The 24,506-nt window shown below is 41.8% G+C and overlaps 3 protein-coding genes across 4 annotated transcripts; 1 reads left to right on the top strand and 2 right to left on the bottom strand.

Moving 5' to 3' along the window:
• Positions 1–4,679: 4,679 nt before the first annotated feature.
• bloc1s3 (biogenesis of lysosomal organelles complex-1, subunit 3) lies at positions 4,680–6,188 on the bottom strand. Of its 2 annotated transcripts, XM_079165833.1 has the most exons (5): positions 6,176–6,188; positions 5,871–5,986; positions 5,590–5,776; positions 5,276–5,376; positions 4,680–5,151 (listed from the first exon to the last, which is right to left on the bottom strand). In XM_079165833.1, exons 2-5 carry the CDS (start codon positions 5,982–5,984, stop codon positions 4,966–4,968), a joined length of 588 nt encoding a protein of 195 aa, XP_079021959.1. In that variant the 5' UTR covers positions 5,985–5,986; positions 6,176–6,188; the 3' UTR covers positions 4,680–4,965. The 2 variants fall into 2 exon arrangements, with proteins under 2 accessions (XP_079021959.1, XP_079021958.1); XM_079165832.1 differs by lacking the exon at positions 6,176–6,188 and having other exon boundaries at positions 5,871–6,162.
• Positions 6,189–6,589: 401 nt separating this feature from the next.
• Positions 6,590–9,986, top strand: trappc6bl (trafficking protein particle complex subunit 6B, like). Its single transcript, XM_079166058.1, has 7 exons — positions 6,590–6,627; positions 6,959–7,056; positions 7,303–7,370; positions 7,464–7,581; positions 7,844–7,927; positions 8,100–8,193; positions 8,364–9,986. Exons 2-7 carry the CDS (start codon positions 6,961–6,963, stop codon positions 8,393–8,395), a joined length of 492 nt encoding a protein of 163 aa, XP_079022184.1. The 5' UTR covers positions 6,590–6,627; positions 6,959–6,960; the 3' UTR covers positions 8,396–9,986.
• Positions 9,987–14,543: 4,557 nt separating this feature from the next.
• Positions 14,544–19,070, bottom strand: LOC306701357 (mRNA decay activator protein ZFP36L1). Its single transcript, XM_079166645.1, has 2 exons — positions 18,974–19,070; positions 14,544–17,653 (listed from the first exon to the last, which is right to left on the bottom strand). The coding sequence occupies exons 1-2, from the start codon at positions 19,025–19,027 to the stop codon at positions 16,409–16,411; spliced, it is 1,299 nt and encodes a 432-aa protein (XP_079022771.1). The 5' UTR covers positions 19,028–19,070; the 3' UTR covers positions 14,544–16,408.
• Between the last annotated feature and the right edge of the window lie 5,436 nt (positions 19,071–24,506).

Here is a 24,506-nt window from a genome sequence, read left to right as displayed (position 1 = left end):
AGACAATCACTGACCTGGCTAATGTGGGTGGCTGCCCTCTGTGCACACACAAACACAAATGTAGTTATAGAAGACTCATACACACCATGGATAGATCTGACTACATCTCACATGTAAAATCTAGTATGATTTAATAACCTAGTGTCTCTTTCCTCTCTTCCTGTTCTCCCTTACCCTCTGCACTCTCTATACCGCAAACACTCATGATCTCTCCTCGGCGCCCTGGTCCATTGTTTGCCGTGTTCCTATTTTAGTCTTTAGTTAGTTTGCCAGCTCAAGCATGAACCCCATCCCTGGCTCTGAGCCTCAAGCCACTGCACTGGAACAAGGAAAGATGTTTTATGTAAACAGTAATGTCCTATATAATGTAATATAATGTCCTACTTGCCTGTTGAGTGTAATAAGTCCCTAAGACGTTCACCAGCCTTGGAGGAAAACACCCACAGTCGCATAGTTTTTTGCTCATGTTGATTGTTTCTAAACTCCGTCATATGCACCCTGGTCTCCGTTTAATGCACAATCCATAGTGTGTCTGGGCGGATCTAAGTTGTTTACGTTTCACTTTCAAACTGGATCACTTTCCCTCTGGGAGAAATCAGCTCTCACAGCCTTGTTGACTGATTTGTTGAGTTCTAAAAAAGGACATGAAGACTCAATATCGTATTGTTGAATCTTGAAGGTAATTTAATATATGTATATTAGTAATCAACAGTGATGTGCTACACACCGTTAGAAATTAGATCACTTGTGTATTTGTCTGTACAAGAAAATACTCGATATGCTCATATCGCTATTTGAAAATCAATATGTTATGCTTCAGTCATTGGCAAACACAGAAGTACCGTTATTTTCCTGTGAGGAAATGGAACAAGTTGTTTATAATGTTATTTTAGCAAAATTGCTTTATAATCAACAGTGGGAGGAAAGATATATGGATCATCATCATCACCATCATTTGGATGGTGACGTTTTTCTTTGTCATTGATAACATGTGATGATGTTGATGTGATGCTGTTGTGTTTGCCCTGATTCCAAATAACTTATCACTCATGCAGCCCTCGAAAGCTGGAGCTCAGTCAGGACAGCTGGGACTGAGTGACACACACACACACACACACACACACTCACACACACACACTCACACACACACACACACTCTCTATGGAAAGAGAGATAATTGATGTTTGAGGATGCGAGAAATACTTATTTAGCTGGTTCCTCAAATGAAGATTTCAGATTCACACGTCCCCAGAGTCTCATTATTATCTGCATCCCACGAGAGTCCCTGATTAATTGATTGATCACTTCTTTCACTCCGTCTGTGGTCTGTTGCCTCTGCTCCAGTGAGACGAGAGTGATATTTATATCATATTCTGTTTTTAGGTTTATTTTGTAACATCTGCCTCTTGGGACTACAGATGAAAAATAGCCTTTTGGCTAACTATTTCTGGATTTACAGAAATGTTTTTATTAATGTGCACTGTCCCTTATCAAATAAACCAATAAATAAAAATACCTGAACATATATACAGCTTAGCTGGTGGACCCACTAAATTGGCAACTGAGTGTAATTTTATTATTTGGGAGTCTTAGTCTTCAGCACACACAAACGACATGAATCTAACTTGTGTACTTCCAAATGTTGACCAAGAGAGACGCTTGCTTTAATTAAACCTCCTTTTTTCAATTCATGGTCTCAGAAATCAGGCAGTGTCTCTTGCAGTTTTTAATGAATAGTTGATTTTTTTCCTCAACCTTAGGCTGATGTTTTTATATATTTGAAAGGCTAATTAAGTGGATTAGCACTTTTATGGACTAGTCAACTTGTGGCATTCGATAAAAACTGTACTAAGAGAGTTTCACCACGACCTCAACTAACCTCTTACCTCTGCCCCTCAGCTTTGCCTGTAATGAAGACTCAATGTTGCTCCATTACTAATTTTCTCCAATGGCAATTTTCTACATTCATTTCCTGGAGACTTAACTGTACCTTAACCCTAACTGCTACCAGCCTGAACCTAACCATTTCTCTAAACCTTAACCTAACCTTAAACCACGACAATAACAGTATGACCGTGTAAACAGATGTATGTCCTCAAAAGTCATGCAAAAACACACACACACACACACACACACACACACACCTACACACACACACACACACACACACACACACACACACACACACACACACACACACACACACACACACACACACACAGAGGCAGCTACAAGCAGTGTCTTGGCCTTGTGTTACAATCTTTGCCATTAGCTGCACAGTGAAAAAAGACCGGCATCCCTTTATCCTCTCATTTATTCCAGACCTGTGGGTCTCTGGAGTCCCGGGAGAAGAGTATAAAGAAGACTTTAACTCAGAGAGCTCCTGCCAGTCATCGTCCCTGTCAATGTTTGGATCTATTTGCTTTTGGACTGAACAGGATTAAGGTTGAAGTAGTTTTTATTGCGCTCTGCGTGAGTTTGAAGGCTGGGAAATGGAGCCAACAGATCTGAGGAGTGACAAGGCAAAGAGAACCAGCAGAGAGGTAAATTTAAGGGGGGAAGAAAAGTACTTAAGCTCATCATTATCATCACCTCCTATTAAAATACATGGAACACTTTTCATCACTATGCTGTAACTTTATATTAGACAAAGAAGGGAATGTAACTGAACAGAATACCTCTCTCCACCATGTGTCTATAAATCAATTCAATATGACAAACTGTCTTTTATTAGGTACATTTTCTAAAGTACTGTATACTTAAATACACATTTGAGGCACTTGTACTCATGAGTATTTCCATTTTCTGCTACTATTATACTTTCACTACAATCCAGAGGCAAATATTGTGCTTTTTAGTCCACTACATTTGTTTGGTTGAGTTACTTTGCAGATTGTGATTAATGATAGAAAATATAATGAAAAACTATATTATGAAGTAACATTATAGGTTAAGATAAAAATGATCCCCTATGATTCACAAACTATTAGTAGAAAATAAAGTAATCAAGTTGAGCTGCACCTTTACTAGCTGTGACATCAAGGTGATGTATTAATCCATTAATACTTATAATCCAGTAATATATATTATTCTGAAATGAACATTTTTTTTATAATGATGAATGAAACGATACTTTTAATGTTGGTACTTCAATGATTGTATTTCAATGTAATACTTTTGCATTGTTACCTCATTTTGATTGCATGACAATTACTACTAGTAATTCTGCTTTGGTTTTACTACGTTTACTGAAATAAAAGATCTGGGTACATCTTCCACTATTGCATTAGACATAATACATATATCACACATAATTATATATATCAAATTATGGAGGATTTAAGAAGAGAACAGGAAGGTTTTGCATTCCGTTGCGTTAGAGCGGTCATGTCTGTATCAGCGGCGCCATCAGGTGGCTGAAATATGTCAAGACACTAAAAAGTGAATCTAATAACTCCTGCCTTGAGCACATGGACATTGTACACTCATTGACCGAACACTGCGCGTGTCTTTCAGGTGGCCGATTCTGTCAGCGTGCTTCCTGAATCAGCCAGATGGAAGTTGGACCCCGAGCACATGTTTGGCATCGTTGGTATTGTGGGCGCAGTTCTCAACCTGCTGGTAGTCGTGTTCGTGTATATCTACTCACCTATCTGACACACGGACTGTGTGGGTTGATGCTGAAGCTGTTGGATGGGATGGACAGGTGCCTAATTGATGGATGGAAGGACAACCAGAGGGAATACAGGAGATACACTACCGTTCAAAAGTTTGGGGTCACTTAGAAATGTCCTTATTTCTCAAAGAAAAGCACTGTTTCTTTCAATGAAGATAACATTAAATTAATCAGAAATACACTCTATACATTGTTAATGTGGTTAATGACTATTCTAGGTGGAAACGTCTGGTTTTTAATGAAATATCTACATAGGTGTATAGAGGCCCATTTCCAGCAACTATCACTCCAGTGTTCTAATCGCCTTATAAGACTAATTGATGATTAGAAAACCCTTGTGCAAATATGTTAGCACAGCTGAAAACAGTTATGCTGGTGAGAGAAGCTATAAAACTGGCCTTCCTGTGAGCTAGTTGAGTATCTGGAGCATCACATTTGTGGGTTCGATTATACTCTCAACATGGCCAGAAAAAGAGAACTTTCATGTGAAACTCGCCAGTCTATTCTTGTTCTTAGAAATGAAGGCAATTCCATGCGAGAAATTGCGAAGAAACTGAAAATTGACACAAAATTGTCTGGGTGACCCCAAACTTTTGAACGGTAGTGTACATATAAGACAGGCCTGTCATATCAGCATCGCTCTTATATATTCTTAGTGTAGAGGATCATTTATTGGCATTCAGTCTGAAACGCTGTAGTTGTGTTTGTAAATGTGAAAAGGGCAAACACTGGGCAAATTATATGTAGTTGACTGTAAGTTAGTTTTATAAATTGTGTCTTCAATATGTATGCAGTGTTTGTATGCGTTCTTTTCTGCTTGTCTAATGGTATTGTTTTTGAAAATAAACTATATGTATAAACTGAAAGTGAGACAAGTATTCAGGACTGTTTCAATCATCTCAACCTTTTCTTTCATTCAATGCCACGTCAATGAACCATCAGCAGCAGCTATGGGCTCTTGTTTTGTGATACCAGACGACACATTTAAAAACATTTATCAGCATTCACGTTTCCAACCAAATATATTTATATTAGTGAGTCACATTTATGTTACAATTTTAAACACACAAGGGAAACAAATTAATATAGTGCGGGAACAAGTCTTCCTCCTTGACCTATCAGATTCACAAAGATCAACTAGAAAAGAAAATGGATATTATGAATGTTCTTATGTTAAATGTTAATCAGCTAGCCTGAAAGACAGCTGTAGAACATCACCTGACAGACAAATCAATCTAAAGTGTGACTGTAGATTTAATATACATGTATATATACAATTATTTATACATTCAAGGTACAGGAGTAGTATGATTATTTAGATTATTGATGTTGATATCGGGCAGTATTTGACAGCTGGTGATGATGTCAATCTTTTCGGACACAGCCTTCAGGTCATCCAGGATTAATCTGATGCTGTGGGACGCATTGATGATGGCGCTCTGCGAATTATTTAGCTGAGCTGTTGCACTTTGAACCTTTCACAAAAACAATGACAAAACAACAATTAAGGCATTTCCAACCACAGCCAATTAGCTGTTACAAGATGCGTATCGTAGAATCTCTGATGTAGTAGAAGCAGCATCCAACACATCTACGTACCTCTCTACTGGCGCTGCCATAAACCTGCCGTACCGTCTGTCCCACGTCAGAATACAGCCGGCTGTTAGATTCCTGCAGCTTCTGTTGTAACAGTGTGTCACCTGGAAAAACAAAAGTACATTCTCAAATGCATCAGTTTTAAATCAGTGAATGGAGCTGGCCCCATTCATACATAGCCTACAATCATTCATACAGCCAGGTGATCCTCTCACTGAAGACAGAAAAGTGACCCCTGAGTGGAGAGTAGTCTGTCACACTTTAAGTATTACCATTACTTATTCTTATCATGACGTTGGCTGTATTGCATTCCTCACCTTGTGGTCTGTGTGTGGGACTTGGCCTGTCTTCCACTACCGACTGTATGTCAGGATGGTCTCTGACTACAATAAGAGGAGGCAGGTCTCTCCTGAGTATCTGGGCGCTGTCCTGGCTCAGAGAGAAGGCTCGCGCGACCTGCTCCTCCTCGCCATCACTGTCTGTTTCAGACGCCTCCCCGGGAACCTGACAGCATCCAAGCATCAAGCAGAATACATTAATGACACACACACACTTTCATCTCTGTCGCGCTAGAACACACGAAGACATGCAAGACAACCTTGGCTCCGACTGTGGCAATTTGGGGAGCGTTCATGGAGGTGATGTAGACTTCATCATCAGAGTCCGTCTCGGAGGCCTCACCCTGCACCACTATCTGGTACCCGCTGGACATGACTACACACACCGAGACAAAAAACGAAACTTCTTTAGCTAACGTTAACGTTACATTAAAACACATTATAGGAGAAAGGACAAGCTCAGGCACTTCCTGTTGCAAGCTCACTTTGCTCAGTAAAACTAAAAGTCAAAGGTAATCTGTAACATAATGCTAAACGTTGAAATATAGAGCCCAAAATGTCAAACCTTCTCTGTTGATTTTAAAAATACGAATCACGTGAGCAGCTAGGAAGTGGCTTGTTTTCCAAGAACCAATCCGATGTGAGCTATGATGTCACGTGATATCTGACCAATCAGATAGCGATTAGAACGCCTGCGGGGGGGATTTGTTTGTAATGAAAATCGGCGTACACCGAAATATAACATCATCTTCTGAAATGGTTTCAGGCTGTGTCTATGGTACCAGCCCTGCACACGATAGCGTGTGGATGTGGTTTATTACTGGATGTATGATTTATTCTTGGTAGAGCATGTATTCTGTCACCACCGGGCTTTTTTCATGTTATGACAGAAGGGAAAACTGCTGCTAACTCCGCCTGCGTGAAACCCGAGCGGCAAGGTTTACCCGGTGTATATATCGAGTGCAACCCAGGAAGCTGACTTGTGTTTACTTCGTGTAGCGTACAGTCCGTTGACAGGTACAGTAGATTTAACAGTTTACTTTGTTTAATGTATTTAGATAACTACAAGCTATGTCATATACAACGTTAGATGTATTGCTTTGTCCTAATTCTCTCTCATACCGAGGTATGAAAAACTAGCCCTGGACAAAGCCAGCAAACAACACAAGCTAGCTTTCTAGCGCTAACTATCAAGCTAACGTTAACGTCATTGAAGGTCTTTACATATATATTTAGCTACCGAAACTAATGATTCTCTCTTTTAAGGCAAAGCTAACTAGGTTAAGTGAAACTGTTTTACTGAAGCGTTATATTCGAGCAACATAATCACGGTTGTGTGTTTTGGCAGGAATGGCAGACGAGTCTCTATTTGACTTTCTCCATATGGAGATGGTGTCACATATTTACAGGGAGCAGCAATCCAGTAAAGACGAGATGGACAACAAGGTGTGTTCAATAAAGGCATTTATCAATCAGCTGACTGAGCTTTGAGTTACACTGTGGTCTGTAATCACCTTGCAAAGCACCATCTACCAGCTAACGTTACTTAATACCATGTGTCTCCCTCTCCCAGGCCTCACAATACAGCTCATCAATACATTGTCATATTTTAGCTTCTACAGGACACACTAGTACACGTACGCTAGCTTCTGTCCACTGAGCAAATTGACAGCTTGCATTTCTTCTCTTCAGGACAGAGCTGTCTGTGTTTCTGTCCTTGAAAGCATGGGCTTCAGGGTAGGACAAGGACTCATTGAGAGGTAGACGAGCACACACGTATGTGCAATGCTACATGCTTTGTGACATGCATCCTCTTCACTTACTCAATGTGTCTTTATGTGTGCTTTGTCTAGGTTGACCAGGGACTCTCCCAGCTTCAAAGATGAGTTGGATGTGATGAAGTTTGTCTGTAAAGACTTCTGGACGAAGGTGTTCAGGAGGCAGGTTGACAACCTCAGAACAAACCATCAGGTAAAGTAAAGGTTCAGAGTAGTCTTTCCACCTACAGGAAGTGTAATCCCTCTTGTAACATTTTGACTTTGTTTGTGATAGATCTCACACGTCATAATGTCAAAGAAGCGATTAGAATTACTTTAGCAACTTAATTGAGTTTGATTGAAGATTGATTACTTAAAGCCCTCTGAATTATAGGAGTATATATATATTATACAGAAGCATATTCATTGTTTGTAACTAGTGTTGTTACTAAACATGCATTTATTTCCTGCCATAGGGTACGTATGTCCTGCAGGACAACAAGTTCTCTCTGCTGACTCAACTGTCCAATGGAAAACAGTACCTGGATCAGGCTCCTAAGGTTAGTATTCTCTCTCTCTCTCTCACTCACACTCACACATATTCCTGCTGTTGTCACCTGGGGATCAACTACAAGTAGACGTCACTTAAGGCTTTTTTTTTTGGTGTACAGCCAAATAAATCAGAATCCATCTCGTTAAAGCTAATGTGTATTTGTGTGTGTTTTCCCGCAGTACCTTGCCTTTTCGTGTGGCATTGTGAGAGGAGCTCTGTCTAACCTTGGTCTGGACAGCGTGGTGACAGCTGAGGTCTCTGTTATGCCGTCCTGTAAGTACTACCAGAATACCAACCGCGATCATCTTTATTGTGGGGAAAGAGCGAGGTGACATAACATGCTCATTGGCTTCCACTTGTACCCAGACGGTTGTAACTCATCCAGTTTGTCTCTTAAAAGTCCAAACACATGGTTCACGTCCTCCTTCATTTTGTCTTGACAGGTAAATTTCAAGTGGTGGTCCAGAAGTTGTGATCTGAACTCCCGTGCTACCCTGGAGCTGCTGAATAGGGCCATGTGGGGTTCTGCTCATTCTAAAGAGAGGATACTAGTTCCTGTCCAACCACAGAGGGAGTCACACACCAACCAAATTTACTCACCTGGGTCAAACAGGACTAGCCAGGTTCTGCTGACAAACCAGCGCAAGGAGGCTTAGCCAAAGCTAACCTTTCACTTTGATTTGATTTTTTTCCCTTTTGCATTTTGACAGAGTTTATTTCCCATTTGAGTGAAACAATGCATGGTGTTCTCAACTTAAGTTTTCATTAAAGAAGTGGAGCCGGGCCCTGACTGACACCACTGAAATATTGACTGTCAGTGATATCAATACAGTAATGTTAATGTATAGTAAATCCCAAAGTAAGTGAATATTCTATGTAATGTGTTGAGTGCCCAAATTTAGAGGTCTGGCTAAGAAATATTTGAACATGAAAAAGAATTTAGGATCAGACATCAACCGCCATACCATCTCTTTTAGCATCAACCCAAATAGTAGCTAGTGAGCCTTTTGGAAATGATTACACCTGGCACATCGGACTCATTATGAACCACGTGTTTCTCTGCAGACACACAGCATCTGTACCTGGTTCCTGGTGCTTTGTTCTGCCTTGGAGCAGATTGCCTTTAGGAGCTGACCGGTTCATGCATGCTGGTGGTCTTTTAAATTCCAGTTCATTTGAAGGCAAAATGCAAATCTAGAATGAGTCATTCATACAGGGCTTTTAGTTTAATTATGTTCTATTATTAGATGTGATAACAGTTCCTGAGAACCACTCAAACTGAATTTACAGATTATTCTTTGTTTTTGTACCAAGATATAAATGTTTTTTACAGCATTGATATGAGTTGTATGTAGTGTTGATATTTTCCTCGCATACAGTAAACTGCAACATGGATTTATGGGTTACATTTGTTAATGTTACTTTGTTACTTTGCTTTGTATACAAATCTCCTTAAATATGAATACTAAAACAGCTTACGTATGTGCTGTTTGTTTTCATTATTTCATTTTCTCACTTTAACATTTTCTCTTAATCAAATAATAATGTGACACAAACCCCCCCAAAAACAAGGCCTGTTGAACAAGAAAAGAAATCTTCCTGGTAGATGCTGTTGCCTCTTTGTGCCACTAGGGGGACACATAAAGCTGCCACCGTGTTTATGTCTGTAGCTTTACCATATGGCAAGGTCTGTTAAGTGTGTCCATGTCTGGTCCACATTTTCCCTCAGATCTTAAGCTTTTACGTCTTTATGATGTACTCCCAGTGTTTGTCTGGGAAATAGAAGAACCCCGTGTGTATTTATTCACACAATGTTTGGTACAACTAAATAATCAACAGTTAAAAACGTCTTCCCAATTTTATTGTTATAATTAATCTGTGACAACACTAGCTGTGTAAATACCCGTTGCATATTCTGTTTTGCATGTTTGGTATTTTAATTCATAAAAATAATCAAAACTATTTTTGCACATCAACTTAAAAGATATTTGTGCAAAGAATTCAAAGCTTGTTGACACTTTTCATGGCACCGTAAAGAACAAAATACATTTAGTTCAAATCTTCTTATGTAAATGTGTACCTTATTTGTTATTACTCGTCTGCATAACAACACATTACACTGTGTGCTCTGGCTACAGCAGTTCCATTTCCCATCATCCCTGCTTAAGTTATTAATATTTCTTTCAGGTTGCTGATCCATATCATGAGCTTGGTATTAAGAGGTTCTACTGTATGTGATTGTACGGCACTTCTCAGATATTCAGTATAAAAGTTCTGAAGAAAACCGTGGTCATTTTGAGTTAGTGTTGAGAATAAGTCAACCTAATAAGTCTAATAAGTCCATATAAGTCTAATATTTTACACTTTATTAATCCTTATAGCGCCACTTGGACATTATTGCTCTCGTTGATTTATTACGTTGCTCACTCTGCTTTAATAACTGTTCCAGTATTCTAATGCCATCAGTGTGATAGTTTTACACAACAAAGGGTCGTTACATGTAACTTCATCCTTTTAATGCGTCTCCAATGTGACTCTCGCTCAGGCTCGGCCCTGAATAACTACCCTGCTCTCCACGTCTGCTCTTACAACTTACCGTCTATATCAGACACAACATGGAGGGTGTATTTCACCATACAAGGAGAAACTTAGCCTCAGTAATTCCTTTTAATATATGATATAATAGCTATTACCGTGAATGACGACATCAGAGCAGAATTTGAATGTAACAGGGCAGTCGATAACGAAGGGCAAAACCACGATCAGTTGGCCAAGTGAACGTCTCATGCACATCTATGGCCAACCTTGAAGGTTTTTCACTCCTGCAACACACAAAGTGAGTGAAACAATAGCCACTCAACTGATTGTTCACAAACCCCACCATGAAGCATGAAGTCGGACTGCATCTTAAAGAGGCATTCCACCAATTTCCAATCGGCATGTGAAAATAGTTGTTAAATGGCTGCTGTGGCTCTCGGTGGAGCATTTTATAGTCTTTTTTTTTTTTTTTTTTTACAAAAAGCCTGCATTACAAACAGATGGTATGGAGTTAGTAAGGGTCTAATACAAGAGCTGCTGCTGGTTGCATAATGGGAAGTGTAGAATCCAGTGTTTTTGGAGCTTGACCCATGCAAGGGATTAAAAGTCAGGATGCCTCGGCTTACGCTGCATCAGTTTTAGTCATTCTTTCAAAAAATCTCTTTCTTGCAAGTCTTCCAACTTCTTAGAAGGGCAATACTACATTCCCTTTAATATATTCTTCACTCCTTTGTCTAAAACCTTGGGTTAGCACTCTTAACTGGGTCATGTCCTGCCGGCCCTCGAGACAAGTGTTCTTGAATGAGTTTAAGAGAGCAAGAAAAGTTAAATAAGCCCCCTGGCTATAAGTAGACAGCCACTCTAGCCCTGCTGATCTGCACTGTGCATCGGAGGTGACGGCAAAATTAGTGTTTTCTTTTGGAATTTCTTTTCAACTGTAGAGATGTCGTGAAAGAAGAATACAGTCAAGAAGACTGAGTTAGGCGTCTGCATAAATGTGCAGCACCTGACTATAGCCCACTCTTTTAACCATGTGTTGCAATCCATTAAACACTTTGCCCAAATCCTGTCTGGAGGGAGGGGGGGGCGCAGAAAGTGGGATTAAAGAGAAAGCCTTGAGAGGGGGGCTGAACTGTAGAAAGTCGGAAGAGGGGACGATTGAGAGAGTGGACATAGAGGAGAATAAAATAGGAGAGAATGAAGAGCCTCTACAGGAGGTTGGAGGGACTTGAAAGGTAGAAAAGAGAAGTTTATTAGAGGTGGGTGAAGTGGGGGGTGGGGGTGGGGGAGAGAAAGCAATGTAGGAGAAGAGAAGGATGAAGAAGGTGAGAAAAGTTTCATGTATAAATGTACACATAAATTGAGGAAAACTGGGGACTGGCTCGCTGCAAATTGAGGGGTGATGGTGAGAGTTCAGCTCACAGCTGTTCTGTGCTGCTCTACATGGCTTCGCTCCACTTCCTCCTGCATCACAATATCACAAAGAGGAACGGTCAATGAAGGGTGGGAGGAGGAGGAGGAGGAGGAGGAGGAGGAGGGGTGTGTACAGGGGCTAGAAGAAAGAAAGGAGGTGCTGGGGGGGGTGCAAGTAAAACCAGCATTCATTCTCTCAAATTGATGACTTGCTAGAATTGAGTAACACTGTCCACATGGACTGAGTGAAGTCTTTTGTAGTGTGAGAAGTTGTCAGAGACCATTGATCTGGGTTAGGTTTCCCGAAGGCTCACTGTAGTTTGTAGGCAGAGAAGAACTGAAATCACCAAATGCCGTTTAAAGTAATTGTAGAACCCTGACAATTGGGTCGTGCCAATACTAAATTGGGGTCCAAAACAACGTCAATTGAGTAGTTAATTCATCAATAAATGCAGCAGCACAACACCCACACGTCTGAATAGAGCAGGTTTAAGTGTTTATGCTACTTGGATGCTAACAGAAGGACGGTATTGATAGTCTGCTGGAGCTAGTTAGTTGTAACTATTTAATATTTAAACATGTGTATTCTCAGTAGTGAAGTACAAGTTGTCTAGGTGAACTAGCACTAGTTAATCATTAAACTGCTTTATTTAGCACTAACGTTAATAGTTAGCTGGTCAGGAAACAGTATAGGAGCTTAGCCAATTGCTAGCTAGCTTCTGATGTGCCCGCCTTCATCCTCTCAAATTGTCCCACTTCTTTGTCCCGCAACTTATTCCACAGCGTTTTATGTAGGCCCCACACTATTACCCCACTATTATCCCAATTCTTACTCATTCAACTTCCTTCACCCATGCATACCAGCCTAAGAGGGAGATTCTCTGTCTCACACACACACAAACAAACTTTGTCTCTCGGGGCCATATGTTGACCTGTGGTGGACCTGAATACAGCCATCTGCCTGCCTGTGTCCCACAGGGCAAGAGTGTGGGAGAATGTCTATCAGACACAATTCAGCACACACACACACACACACACACAGAAACCATACAAGCACACACATGCCTTTAACCCCCTAACAGCCACTAATCACTCCAAGACAGCCAGCCCATCTCATGTTAACAGTGACAGCTCTTGTGTGCATTAAAAGAGATTCCTGGAGGGTCAACCATGTGCATGCATCTATAGCCCTGTTTTGTTGTTTTGAGAGACATCGTGAATGGGAGGAAAAATCTAAATCTTACCATCATGACTCATTTTTTTAAGTGATGATGAAATACCTTATTAGTTTGATGTAAGCATTCTTCCCAAACTTAATGTAATTAAGGTAAAATAGACCACAACCTGGTTGTTTTCCTGTTTTATCATATATAGTTGAATTTTTGTAAGGACCAATTACGTTTTGTGCTTTAACCGTCCCAATGCCGGTACAAACGTCTTTTGCTCACCGTAGCAACAGAAGATTAAAGTTTAGTACTCAGCTGCTACGCAGAGCAAGAAAGTGTTGAGGGGATGTAGCTGATAGAAAGGAGAGGAACAAAGTGAGGGAGGAAGGATGGATTCAGAGGAGGCAGTGAGGGAGAAGGGACATGGGTGGGAGCCCAGGATTGGTCAGATTAAACCCTAAACAAAAGACTTCTTATCTCCACATGAAATCTCAATGGCATGACTACACACACACACACCAGTGTCTTGCTCTCCTGCAGCAGACTGGTCGACTATTATAGCGAACCTTGGATAAATATATTTACTGCTTTTATTCAGTGCAATCAGAAAAATAGCCCTGAATTAAACTCTTACGGATCAATCAGCAACACTAGTTTGTTAGAACATGAGGCCGCATCACAGAGTAACTAATTCATTTGCTGCTCATGGAGGACCTGTTGTGTTTCACTCTTTTATAGTTGAATATGTGGATGAAAACAGAAGTTTCTGGTCTGTGATTATACATGCTAATTGTTCTGAAGGAACTGAGTAATTATCCGTAATCCAAAAATCAAATTTAAGAAGTATATTGTATTTTTCCACTGCATAAAGCAACCGTTCTTTTAAAGATTTCTTTCCAGTGAAACCATGTCCCAGTATGTGGTGTTTTATTTATTTTATTTTGGGGGGGGGGGGGGGTTAAAAGTAAAGTTCTAGCCTCATAAAAAAAAAAAGTTTAAAAATCCTACATAAAAATGAATTGACCTTGTCATCCAGTTTCTGTCCCGTAAAACATCACCAGCTTATCAGTCAGACTAAACTAAGATATCAACCGCAGAGAAACTAATTCTTACTTTTTTGACTGCGTGTGTGTGTGTGTGTGCACACACACACTTTTACTTTTACCTTTACTGTGTGTGCACACACACACACAGTAAAGGGCCACTGGGGGAATGTTATCTACAATGAAAATCATAACTGACAGTTCACTGGTTTCCTGCTTGCTTTCTTGTTCACAAACGTGTGAACATTGTTGCACATGTACTACAGCCAGCCCAGCACAGCACTACATGCACCGAGGCAGAAAGTAGAAGGAAACATACGAGTGTCGTAACCTCTGCGTTGTTGCATCAGCACCTCAATAGAAGGGTTCTGAGCGGATGTGCCACACATGCCTGTATAGATTCTACCTTATTAATCATTGTAAGTGTAGCCCCAAGAAGACAATCAAGGAAAACAAACTTAAGTTAGTTAAAAAAAAAAAAATCAAAAAAACTTTATTTCCAGTACAAAATAGCGAAAACAGAGAGAAACCAAATATATTAAACTTGATACAAGCATCACCAACTCAAAGTCCTCTATAAATATGTTAAAATAAATTAAAGAAATTAATTTACTAAAGATCACCTTTAACACTAAACAGGCCTTAAACATGTTGATGGAAAGGCAATTTTAAATAGACCAGTAACAGCACAGAGTCTGTTCTTCTAACCAACTATGTCATAAAACACACAAGTAACATTTCTATAACACTAAGCGTACATACCCTAACCCTACAGAATGCTGGCTCGAGCTCAGTGAGGCATCAGACCCGAGCACACAGTTCACGTACATGTGACCAGGAACGCTACACATTCTCAACAGTACAAAGCCAAAACAGGAAGAATTAATATTGACAGAGATGAAATACGGTGTGCCGAGTCACAAAAACATGAATATTTATCGAAAATGTGACACCAGTGCTGCCTTTGGACAAAAGGAGAAAGAAGAAGAAAAAAAACCTGCTCCTGGGAATGTTGTGTTTAAGATTAATCTAAAATACATATTTAGGAAAAATGCCAGAGGTAAAACAGGACATGACACATTCACATGACTTGATTAAAATGTCCTTCTATGCCAAATGCCTTTTTCAAATCATATCAATTTACACAAATATAAAATGCAGAATTATGTGATGGCATCTCATTCGTTTGGTTATTTTGGTCCATCTTTAAATGCACAGTGTTGATTTGGGCTGGCACATTTCACACATCAGAGCCAAACAAATACCCATGCCCTGCTTTTCCCAGTTGGCAAGTCATGCAGTCGATGATACGTCATGAACATGGGATTTGAGAAAGTATGGTCTTTCTTAAGCTCAAACTGAACCCCCCCCCCGTAAGGCAGGCTATATCAGGTCATTTGACAGTCTACTGGTGGCAGTTTATCAATAACGCACAAGACACAAAAGAACACTTGTAGTCGTCTTAACAAGGAGACTTGAACTCTAGCTTATTTGGCTAAATAAAGAGACCTGCACCCCCATCCACACATCTCTCCTAACAAACCAGCAAATATCGCTTCAACACGTGACCTGCTAAATAATGCAACAGGCACTTAATTGGTTTACAAACGGAACATTCGGGTTCAAGGCCAGTGATCTAAACATAACCTCAAACTGTTTATATAATAAAAAAATAACAGTTTCAACAATACTGTGTACAGTTAACATAGTGTGTTTGTGCTACCATAATCAAAACGTTAAGAGCTACAACGATGTCTTTGGCTTCATCACATTCTTTTGATCACCCAGAAGTTGGTAAAAAGGGAACAGAAATGTGTGTGGTTGGACTCATCACACTGTGATTACAATATCTTTGTCGCTATTTGTCATCCTAACATACGATTTTGGTTGAGCGTCAATCGCCTCAAGCACTATTTAACTTCCGTCTTTGATATAAACTCTGTTTTGGTGGCAACACACATTTCAGGGTTCTGCACTGTCGCTTCCCTTACGCATACGACAGTGAGAGTTAAACCACATTGATCGAATAGGCGAATCTCTCTGTGCTTTCTGAGTCAGTCAACAAGTCTTTGTTTCCTTTGATGCCACACAGGAGCAAAAAAAACGTCTGAGGTGTTGCTGCAGCGGCTGTGTGTGTGTGTGTGTGTGTGTGTGTGTGTGTGTGTGTGTGCGTGCGTGTGTGTGCATTTATAGGCTTCTAGTGTGTGTGTGAGCGAGCTTGAATGTGGATATGTGTGTGTAGAGCATATATTATGTCGTTCTGCATGTTTGCGTCTGAATGTGAATGTAAATATAAATATGAATGCATGTTTGTGTTCACACAGCAGCCTAAAGGCAGAACCCAGTAGCATCCTCGGGAACAGAGAGCTGACTGAATACAGCCAGACGCTTGCCGTTGACTTCATTAATGCCTCCGCAGGATTCAGAGCCACTGAGGGAGCTAGCAGAGCTGCTTCCATCCTGGTCCTGGTCTGACAGAGAGGTGTAGGACAGGGACCGTGCACCCAGTGGCCCCGGAAAGGCACCGGTAGCATTGGGACTCTGCCTCAGGGAAGGGGAGGTGGTCGGAGACAGCCCGCTTGGAGAACAGCCGGAGTCTGGGGAAGGCAGGAATGGAGACCGGGGGTCCGCTGCAGTGACCTGGCTTATGGGGGGCTGGTACTGGTCGGCGGGGGAGGCCTCGAAGGCAGAGTCCATCTCCAGGAAGGCATGAGAAAGGAGGTCGGTAATGTCAGCGCAGGAAGGAGGAGAGGCCGGTGGTGCACGCGTGAAAAAAGCAGTGGCAGGAGGGTGAGCAGGAAGGGCAGGCTGAAGGGGAGCAGAGGGAAACCCAGCGAAGCTGAAGCTCTGTCTGACAAGAGGAGGTCTGTGCGAGCGGAAGGAGGAAGGCGGCTGCTGGGGAATGCTCGAGGAAGAGGACGAGGAGGAGCGAGCGAGGGAATTTTGGATTTCCTCCTCCTCCTCGTTGTTGTGGACGAAGTGGCAGCGCATCCCGTAGGGGCAGAAGCCGACGGTGTGAAACGTGCGACACGGCTCGGTTTTGTACTTTGGATGCCGGTTGAGATCCCGCAGCTCGTCCAGCCCGTGGGCAAACTGGCACTTCCCGCCGTACTTGCACAAGCCGCTCTCGGTGAAAGAGCGACACAGTTCAGTCTTATAGCGCGAGGAGGAAAGGGATGAGGTGGAAGAGGAGCTGGTGTTCAGTGCAGTGGGGCTGAGGTCACTTTGGGAGTGCGTGACGTCAGTCCCCGGCCAGCCAAGACTTGCTGCTGTGGTGCTGCCAGTCTCCACCATGCTGAGGGAGCGCTGGGCAAGGAAGCCTGACTTGGCCCACTGGGTGGAATTAATGAGCTGGGTGGGCAGAGGGCTTTCTGGCTGCTGCTGCTCCCCCCATTGGCTGGAGGTCAGAAATACACCATCTGACGGATCAGCGGGGAGGCAGGCGAGAGACGACAGGGAGAACGACGTGTTGCTACGCGGCTGACCAATGCAGCCCGGTGATCTCATTGCCAGACCGACGGAGGAGGATGGAGGTGGTCGGTTCTGCTCCCTCAAGTCAAGATTCAGTAACTGCTGTAGAAAGAGACAGAGAGAACAACATCAGCAGATACATTTTACTATTAATAAATAATGCGCGTTACCGTTTTTCTATTCGTCTGGCTTAATAATTTCATGTACTGTATGAATAACTTTATTCATGGCTGATCGGTATTACATACTGGCATACAAGTATACATAAAAACAAACTTCTTGTGTTTTATTGCCATGCAATACAGACACTACAAAGTTAGCTGCGTGGTGCTTCAGTTAGCAATGCTTCTAATGTGACTCGCCCTCTTTTAGGATTGTAGTTTGTCTCAAACTAATTTCAAACAGGCCCAGAGTCTTATATAAGCAGCTACAGGGTAGAAAAGGAAAGCAGACAGACCGATTATTGGACTGTTATTTATGGATAGGTCACCACAAGATGATGAATTGAAAGTAACTAATGAAATAATTTCAATGCTGCCATTTGAGCAGAGCAAGTCCCTTTTAAACTTGCACAGTTACAAAACTTTATTCACACAAACATGATCAAAATCCAGCAACACTCTTTCCTTCCTTTATTTATCCACACTAACGTGAACAAACGGGGTTTAACCGGGAATCTACACATACTACACATCTACATACCTACACATACTTGCATCTTCTGTTGTGATTAAAATAAACAGGGGCAGGATATAACCAAGGAGCGTTATATTGCTATCACATGAAGTAAAGTTAGTAACACCCTCGTGCAGTTGTTCCTAAATTATAGTGTTAGTTTGTCACACAGTTTGCTTCTACTAACTAGCATTCAGTGAATTAAACACTTCAACGCAGATTGACAACTTTAACTTAACTTTTTGTGTTGTTTCGAGCATAAAGTTAACGCTAGGTTGTTAACGGTGGCTCTTACATGTCGGCGTTGTTCAACGTTAACGCGACTTTACAAGTTGTAGTTAACCTCTCTGTCACCAGCGGTGGCGTTAGCTTAACCAGGTCAACGTTAGCTCACTAGTACTAGCGTTAAATCACTACGGGAGCTAACGTTAGTTAGTGAGTAGACGGTTCAATGGGCCCATGTTACGATGAATCGCAACACCAGCTTAAACAAGTTAGCTTCAAGTCCAGGGAAAGTTAACTTTCAGATCACAACAACAACAAAAAAAAGTAAAGAGCTCGATAAAGCCACTGGTTAGAAACAAACGGTTGATACGGGACAACAACAGCATCCGCTAAACAACACTTGAACGGACGAAGAGAGCTAGCAGCGTAAAGTTAGCAGTGTAGCCAGTTAGCTAGCGTTAACACCCCATGACCTAGCCAACTTTCTGCTCCGCTCAACTTTTCTTTGCGCTCCGCGTTTACCTTGCACATCATCTCTTCCAGGTCCGCGAACTGGTTGAGGGGGAAGGATGGCATTTCGCTGAGTTGTCAAAAGTTTTCGTCCGATCTCGTCTGCCCCCGCAGTGATAGACGTGGGCCACTCGCTGGCATGAGTTGCTCAGAAGTTTCTGGTTGTGTGCGCGGTGCTAAACAAGCCCAAGAACCCCTAGACCACGTGTGGATTTAAAACCTAACATTGCCGTTAGCCCCTCCCACGCCTCTGTGAGTCAGCCCAAAGTTGTTTTCATCAGACACAGCAGTCTATGACGAGCACTGCTCGAAAAACGTCCTTTTACCTGATTTATTTTTAATTATTTTAATATATAAAGATGTATTTTATTTGTATTTATATCAAAGTATATATTCTAATCATTTTAAGCCATTTAGGGCATATGGTTTTGATCAGATGGGACAGAGGAGGTACACCGTAAGTAGCTGAAACAAATTGTAAAAAGGCTTTAACACAAAGGGGGCCTCCTGAAATAGAAAAGTAGACAAACAGCAACAAGAAAAGGCAGCCACAAGGTCAAAACAGGAGTATGTGCAGAAAACAGGAGCACATGCAGAAAACAGGAGCACTGACCACATTGTTAGAAAAGACGGTAGGGAGACAACTGAGCCCCATGAGACAGACAAGGAGGAGTGAAGTCTTTGATTTCAAAGGTGATGTGTGAAAAATCCCACTGCAGAACAGAGCCATGAGAATATCACACACACACACACACAGACACAGGTTTGTTCCTATATCTTTGCTAGGACCAGAAATGTCGAAGCAACATTTTATTTCCCCAAATCCAAACCTTAAACTAATCACAACGTATAACCCTAAACCCTATAGCCTGGAGGAATTGTCAAAGTAAGCTCAGACAAAAAAAAGGCCACAAAGACAGAATTTCAAGAACACCCCCACGCAAGTCTGCCAGGAGTGAAGTTGTCACACCTCTTGGACTGTAAGGATGTTTGCGACAGTTGCAAACAGTTGGCTGCACCTACAGGGGAAAGAAACTTAAAAATGTACAGTCCTCATTAGAGCAAAAAATAAGGAAAAACATCAGAAATTGCTGGGCCCCCAAGGTATAAAAGTTCTTGAAAGCAGGAAAAAGCTCTGAGCCCCTTTCGAAAGATGAGTTCAGCTGAGAACAAAGCCCGCCAAAAAGCTTTGTTTTGGTCCAGCCAAGTGGTCACCGTTAATTGTGTGTGTTTGTGTGTGTATACATGTCTGTGTGTCTAACGGAGGGTCTCGACCCCCCCATCCCCGCAGTACTGTGATGATGTAATGGTAGGCCTGAAAGTTGACTCAGCCAGCTGTGTTTTGACTTGTGTAGCTGGATTGGTGTCACATATCTGCGGTTAAAGGGGGTTAAGAGGTATTTTGGTGTCCAGCGGACTTGTGCCATGGTAACATAACACTGTTTCAGCAGGTCTTCTTTGCACGTCTTTCCTCTTTTCTGTCCGGTCAAACTCTGCCGTTACTATCAAAATTGCCACGAAGCTACATTTTCCAAAAGAAAATGAGCATTCATTTCTTGTGAACGCATCTGAAACCAGCACCGCAGCTTCATAATGTCGAGTCTAGACGCAGTATCGTCCAGATAGATCAGATTGTGTGAAGATCCAATCAAGATGGTCTGTAGCATCCTAAATGCGTCTTGAATGACATTTGAGTGGCCTGTTGTTATTATACTTCACTTCCTCATTCACATCTAAATTCATCATCAAGAAACATACCACTTCTGAACAGAAAAAAATGACATGTTTCCGCATTGCAGTGGCTAAGTCGTATGTGCTGTGTGTTACAAATAAAAATGAGAAAAAAAAGTAAAATGTTATTCTGCATTGACAAAGTAGCTTGGGAGGTTTTGTTGTAGAATATGCACACTAAAAACTTCAATGCAGTCAGGAATGTATTATGCATTTCCAACATCACTATGCGGACACATTTTTTAAAAGTATTTTACACACAGTGGACACATAACCAAGATCCAAGTCTTCTTTTTTGGCTGCGCTTCCTCCTGTATATGAAGCAGCCTGCTTTCACCCAAGGTGCAATTAATGCAAAGTGTGATCAAGGCCTAATTATATTGCGACTGACCTTTGGGTGCTATTCCAGACGTGAGCGACCGCCCTAATTAATATATTGTCTTAAGAGGTTGGCTCTGCGTGTTTGTTTTTTAACCTAAGATGAAGACCACCAAGTCATTAACAAGATGTCAACAACACAAGTGCCTTGCGGTAAACCTCAAACCGTCTATTAATTTGGTTAAGTAAACAAGTGTTATCTGTAAACAAGCTATTTGGTCGGCAAGTACAGTTAACTTCTATAAACAAATCCCTTTTGGGGCGAGTTGGGGATTACTGGGAGTCGAGAGAGAAAGGGAGTTTTCTGGAGGAAAGGGGGAGGGGAGGAGGGAGGAGAAAGGAGGAGAGAGGTTTGAAAGAGAGTTCTTGCTTCTTGTTGAGTCCAGCTGGGCTGGAGGGCCTTTGGAGCACAATGAGCTCAATGAGCTGCAGGACCAACTAACAAACTAATAGCCCGCCCTCTGCGACGCTACCCCCGTACACACACGCACACACACACACACACACACACACACACACACACACACAGAGGACAGTGAATGGGTGGATAGAAGGGCTTGTTAGAAGGGAAAGAGATGGGGGTGAGGAGAGGGATGAAGGGGCAGGATTGGGGGCTATTTAGAAGAAATGAGGATACAGGAAATGAGAGTAAGGCATTAGGAAGGAGAGAGGTGGTTTCGTTCAGACTGGATTTGGGAATAATCAACCAGATTCATAAACATGTGTCATGGGACGCATTCCCTTGCTTTGTCACGTAATATTACTGCAGTGAAATAATTCGCCATTAGGAAGGCATTTGCTGGTTCAACATTTGCTTGATATTAAAAGAGATTTGCAGAGGTGACATTGGCACCGTGGGGTTGCTAACAGAAAGAAATAGTCTGAGAGCTAGTTTGGGGATGTAAGAAAAGGACAGAGGGGTGAGTAGGCAGGGTAGGAGAGCTAATCCATAATCACAACTGTGTGTGTGTGCTTGTGTGTGTGTGTGTGAATCTGTAGACAACTTGTGAAACAATTGTATTGTAACGCCATTTGTTTTGTGTGTGTTGGAGAGAACGACACACACACACACACACACTTGCGCACTCAGCCTTTTGAAAGCCTCATGATTAAGTGAAGTCATTCCTCTACAGCCCCTCACAGGCTTCTTCAGATAAGAGGCTACTATTGCCATTGAAATATTAAGGAGAGGGGAGGAGGGATCTGTAGACCTGATGAACATCTGCTCCTCTTTTACCCCCCCCCCCCCCCCCCCCCCCCTCTTCCTTCTTTGTACCCCCTGCCCCATTTGCTTGTGTGTGAGTGTGTGTGCATTTGTGTGTGCGCATTTGTGTGTGTTTGTGCTTACAGGGATTCTTTGGGAGTCACAGAGAGAGTTGGGGATTTAGGAAGAGTTTCCCTGACAGTGAAATGTTAGCAAATCTACAATTGGTACCCGCATCTAAGTATTAGAGCATGTCCACACTACTACGTTTCCATTTTAAAACCCATATCTTTTGCTACGTTTACACTTAGCGTCCACACTAATCCGGAGTTTTAGAGCTTTAAAAGTTTAAAAAACGCTTCCAAGGACGGATACGTTTCAAAACTCCGGGGTTACCTCCTAGTGTAGACAGGCGGAACCGCATAAGTTTGGAAACGATACCGTGGACACCCGCATTTGCTACTTGATTGGGTCTCCCCTGATTTGTCACACCCTTATCACGCAACCCTTTTCCGGGAAGAAAACAAACAACAACAGCCTTGATTACCGATCGACGGCATTTTATAATTCTACCACTGCCGACATGCAGAGGAAGCAAATGTTATTGGAGCAATTAACCGGCGGCGTGTCTAGCCGCGTTATCAGCCCTAAAGAACGGGCGTCTGAAGTCACGGTTGGTGGCTTTGAGGAGGAAGACGGACACAAAACAGAGGACTTTCCCTTTCTTAATAATGCTTATTTTGTTCCGCACAACTGTTGTGAAGTCCACACTTAAACTGTCAAGGAACTAAAGCATAAATGCTCTCCAGTACGACAGAGACTTCAGCCACCAGCAGAGAACCGAAACTGAGAAGAAACGAGTGAGAGACGCGTGTTGACCACATTTATTGACCCATAATCTAGTAATCTTTGATTGTAAGTGTTCATTTTAAAGTATATTTGATGTGTGTGGAAGAGAGAGACAAAGCTAAAAAATAAAACTTCAAAAACATTCCACGAAATTTGTCTGTTTGAGTTTACAGAGGAAGTGACTGCACTGGAATGTTTAGTTATGCATAAATACATAACAACTATGACTCTCTCTCTTGTTTCTGCTTAATGCACACAAGCACACACATCCAGGTACGCCACACAGTAGGGTTCTACTCACAGGTCAGAGGTCGTCACCTGACCTCTGACATCACCTCCTCCCTCTCCTGCCCGCTGGAATTCACTCCTGTGGATTCAATTAGAAAGCTAGAGACAAGGAGAGCAAGAGAGGAGTACGTAGAGGGTTTACAAACAAGATAACAGTGACAAATGTCCACAGAGGGCGTAGCAATGGAAAAGGAGACAATGACTCAGGGTGGAGAGGGTGAGAGAGTGATGGAGGAGAGTTCAGATCAGTTCTTTTAACTCATTTGTTTTGGAGGAAAAGGGCAAAGAATCCGGGGTCCTACACCAGACATAATGGGGTACACTATATGGCCCAAAAATATATGGACACTGATCCCATGTCTTTGTACTTTGGCTTTGTGGATGTTTTAACGGTTTAGGCTAGCCTCCTCACTTCCAGTTAAGAGAACTCTTAATGCCACAATAATAAACAATAATAGTTAATATCATATTTAATTGATATTCATGTCTTGCACTTCACTGTAGCTGCACTGTAGTTCTCATTCTGCTGTTTAATCTGTTTTATGCTGTTTTGGTTTTTTCTTTTGAAATCCCTTTTGCATGTCTTTTTATATCTCTTTATGGCGGTGTGTATCATTTATATTTTGTCTTAATGCCAATTGGGTCAAACGTAAAGCACTATGTATTGCCTTGTTGTTGAAAGGTGCTGTACAAATACTATTTCCATGCCTTTCCCTTGATATTTCAGTCTGTATGGTGTGCATTGAACTTTGTGGTAAGGGTTTTGGAAAGGGCCCCTTTTTTGTTTCAACATGACAATGTCCCCAAGCACAAAGCAAGGTGCATTTATGAATAGTTTTCTGAGAACTTTGCTGGCTTGTTCATATTGGCATTTGCTCTGTTCTACTGCCCTCTGGTGGATTGAAGTTTGATTACAAATCAGCCCCACGACCATTAATTGATTACATTGGTTTAATTTCTGTAGCCTGCTTGTTGGATTCTGGTTAATTGTAGTAAGGTTGCACTGAGAATATACCAGGGATGTCAAACTCATTTTCACTCTGGGCCACATCAGCATTGCGGTTGCCCTCAAAGGGCCAGTTGTAACTGTAAGAC

Source organism: Pholis gunnellus, assembly GCF_910591455.1.
Source record: "Pholis gunnellus genome assembly, chromosome: 9".
In the NCBI taxonomy this organism is placed as follows: domain Eukaryota; kingdom Metazoa; phylum Chordata; class Actinopteri; order Perciformes; family Pholidae; genus Pholis; species Pholis gunnellus.
The sequence above is the reverse complement of the archived record's forward strand: the minus strand, read 5'-3'. Positions and strand labels throughout refer to the sequence as shown.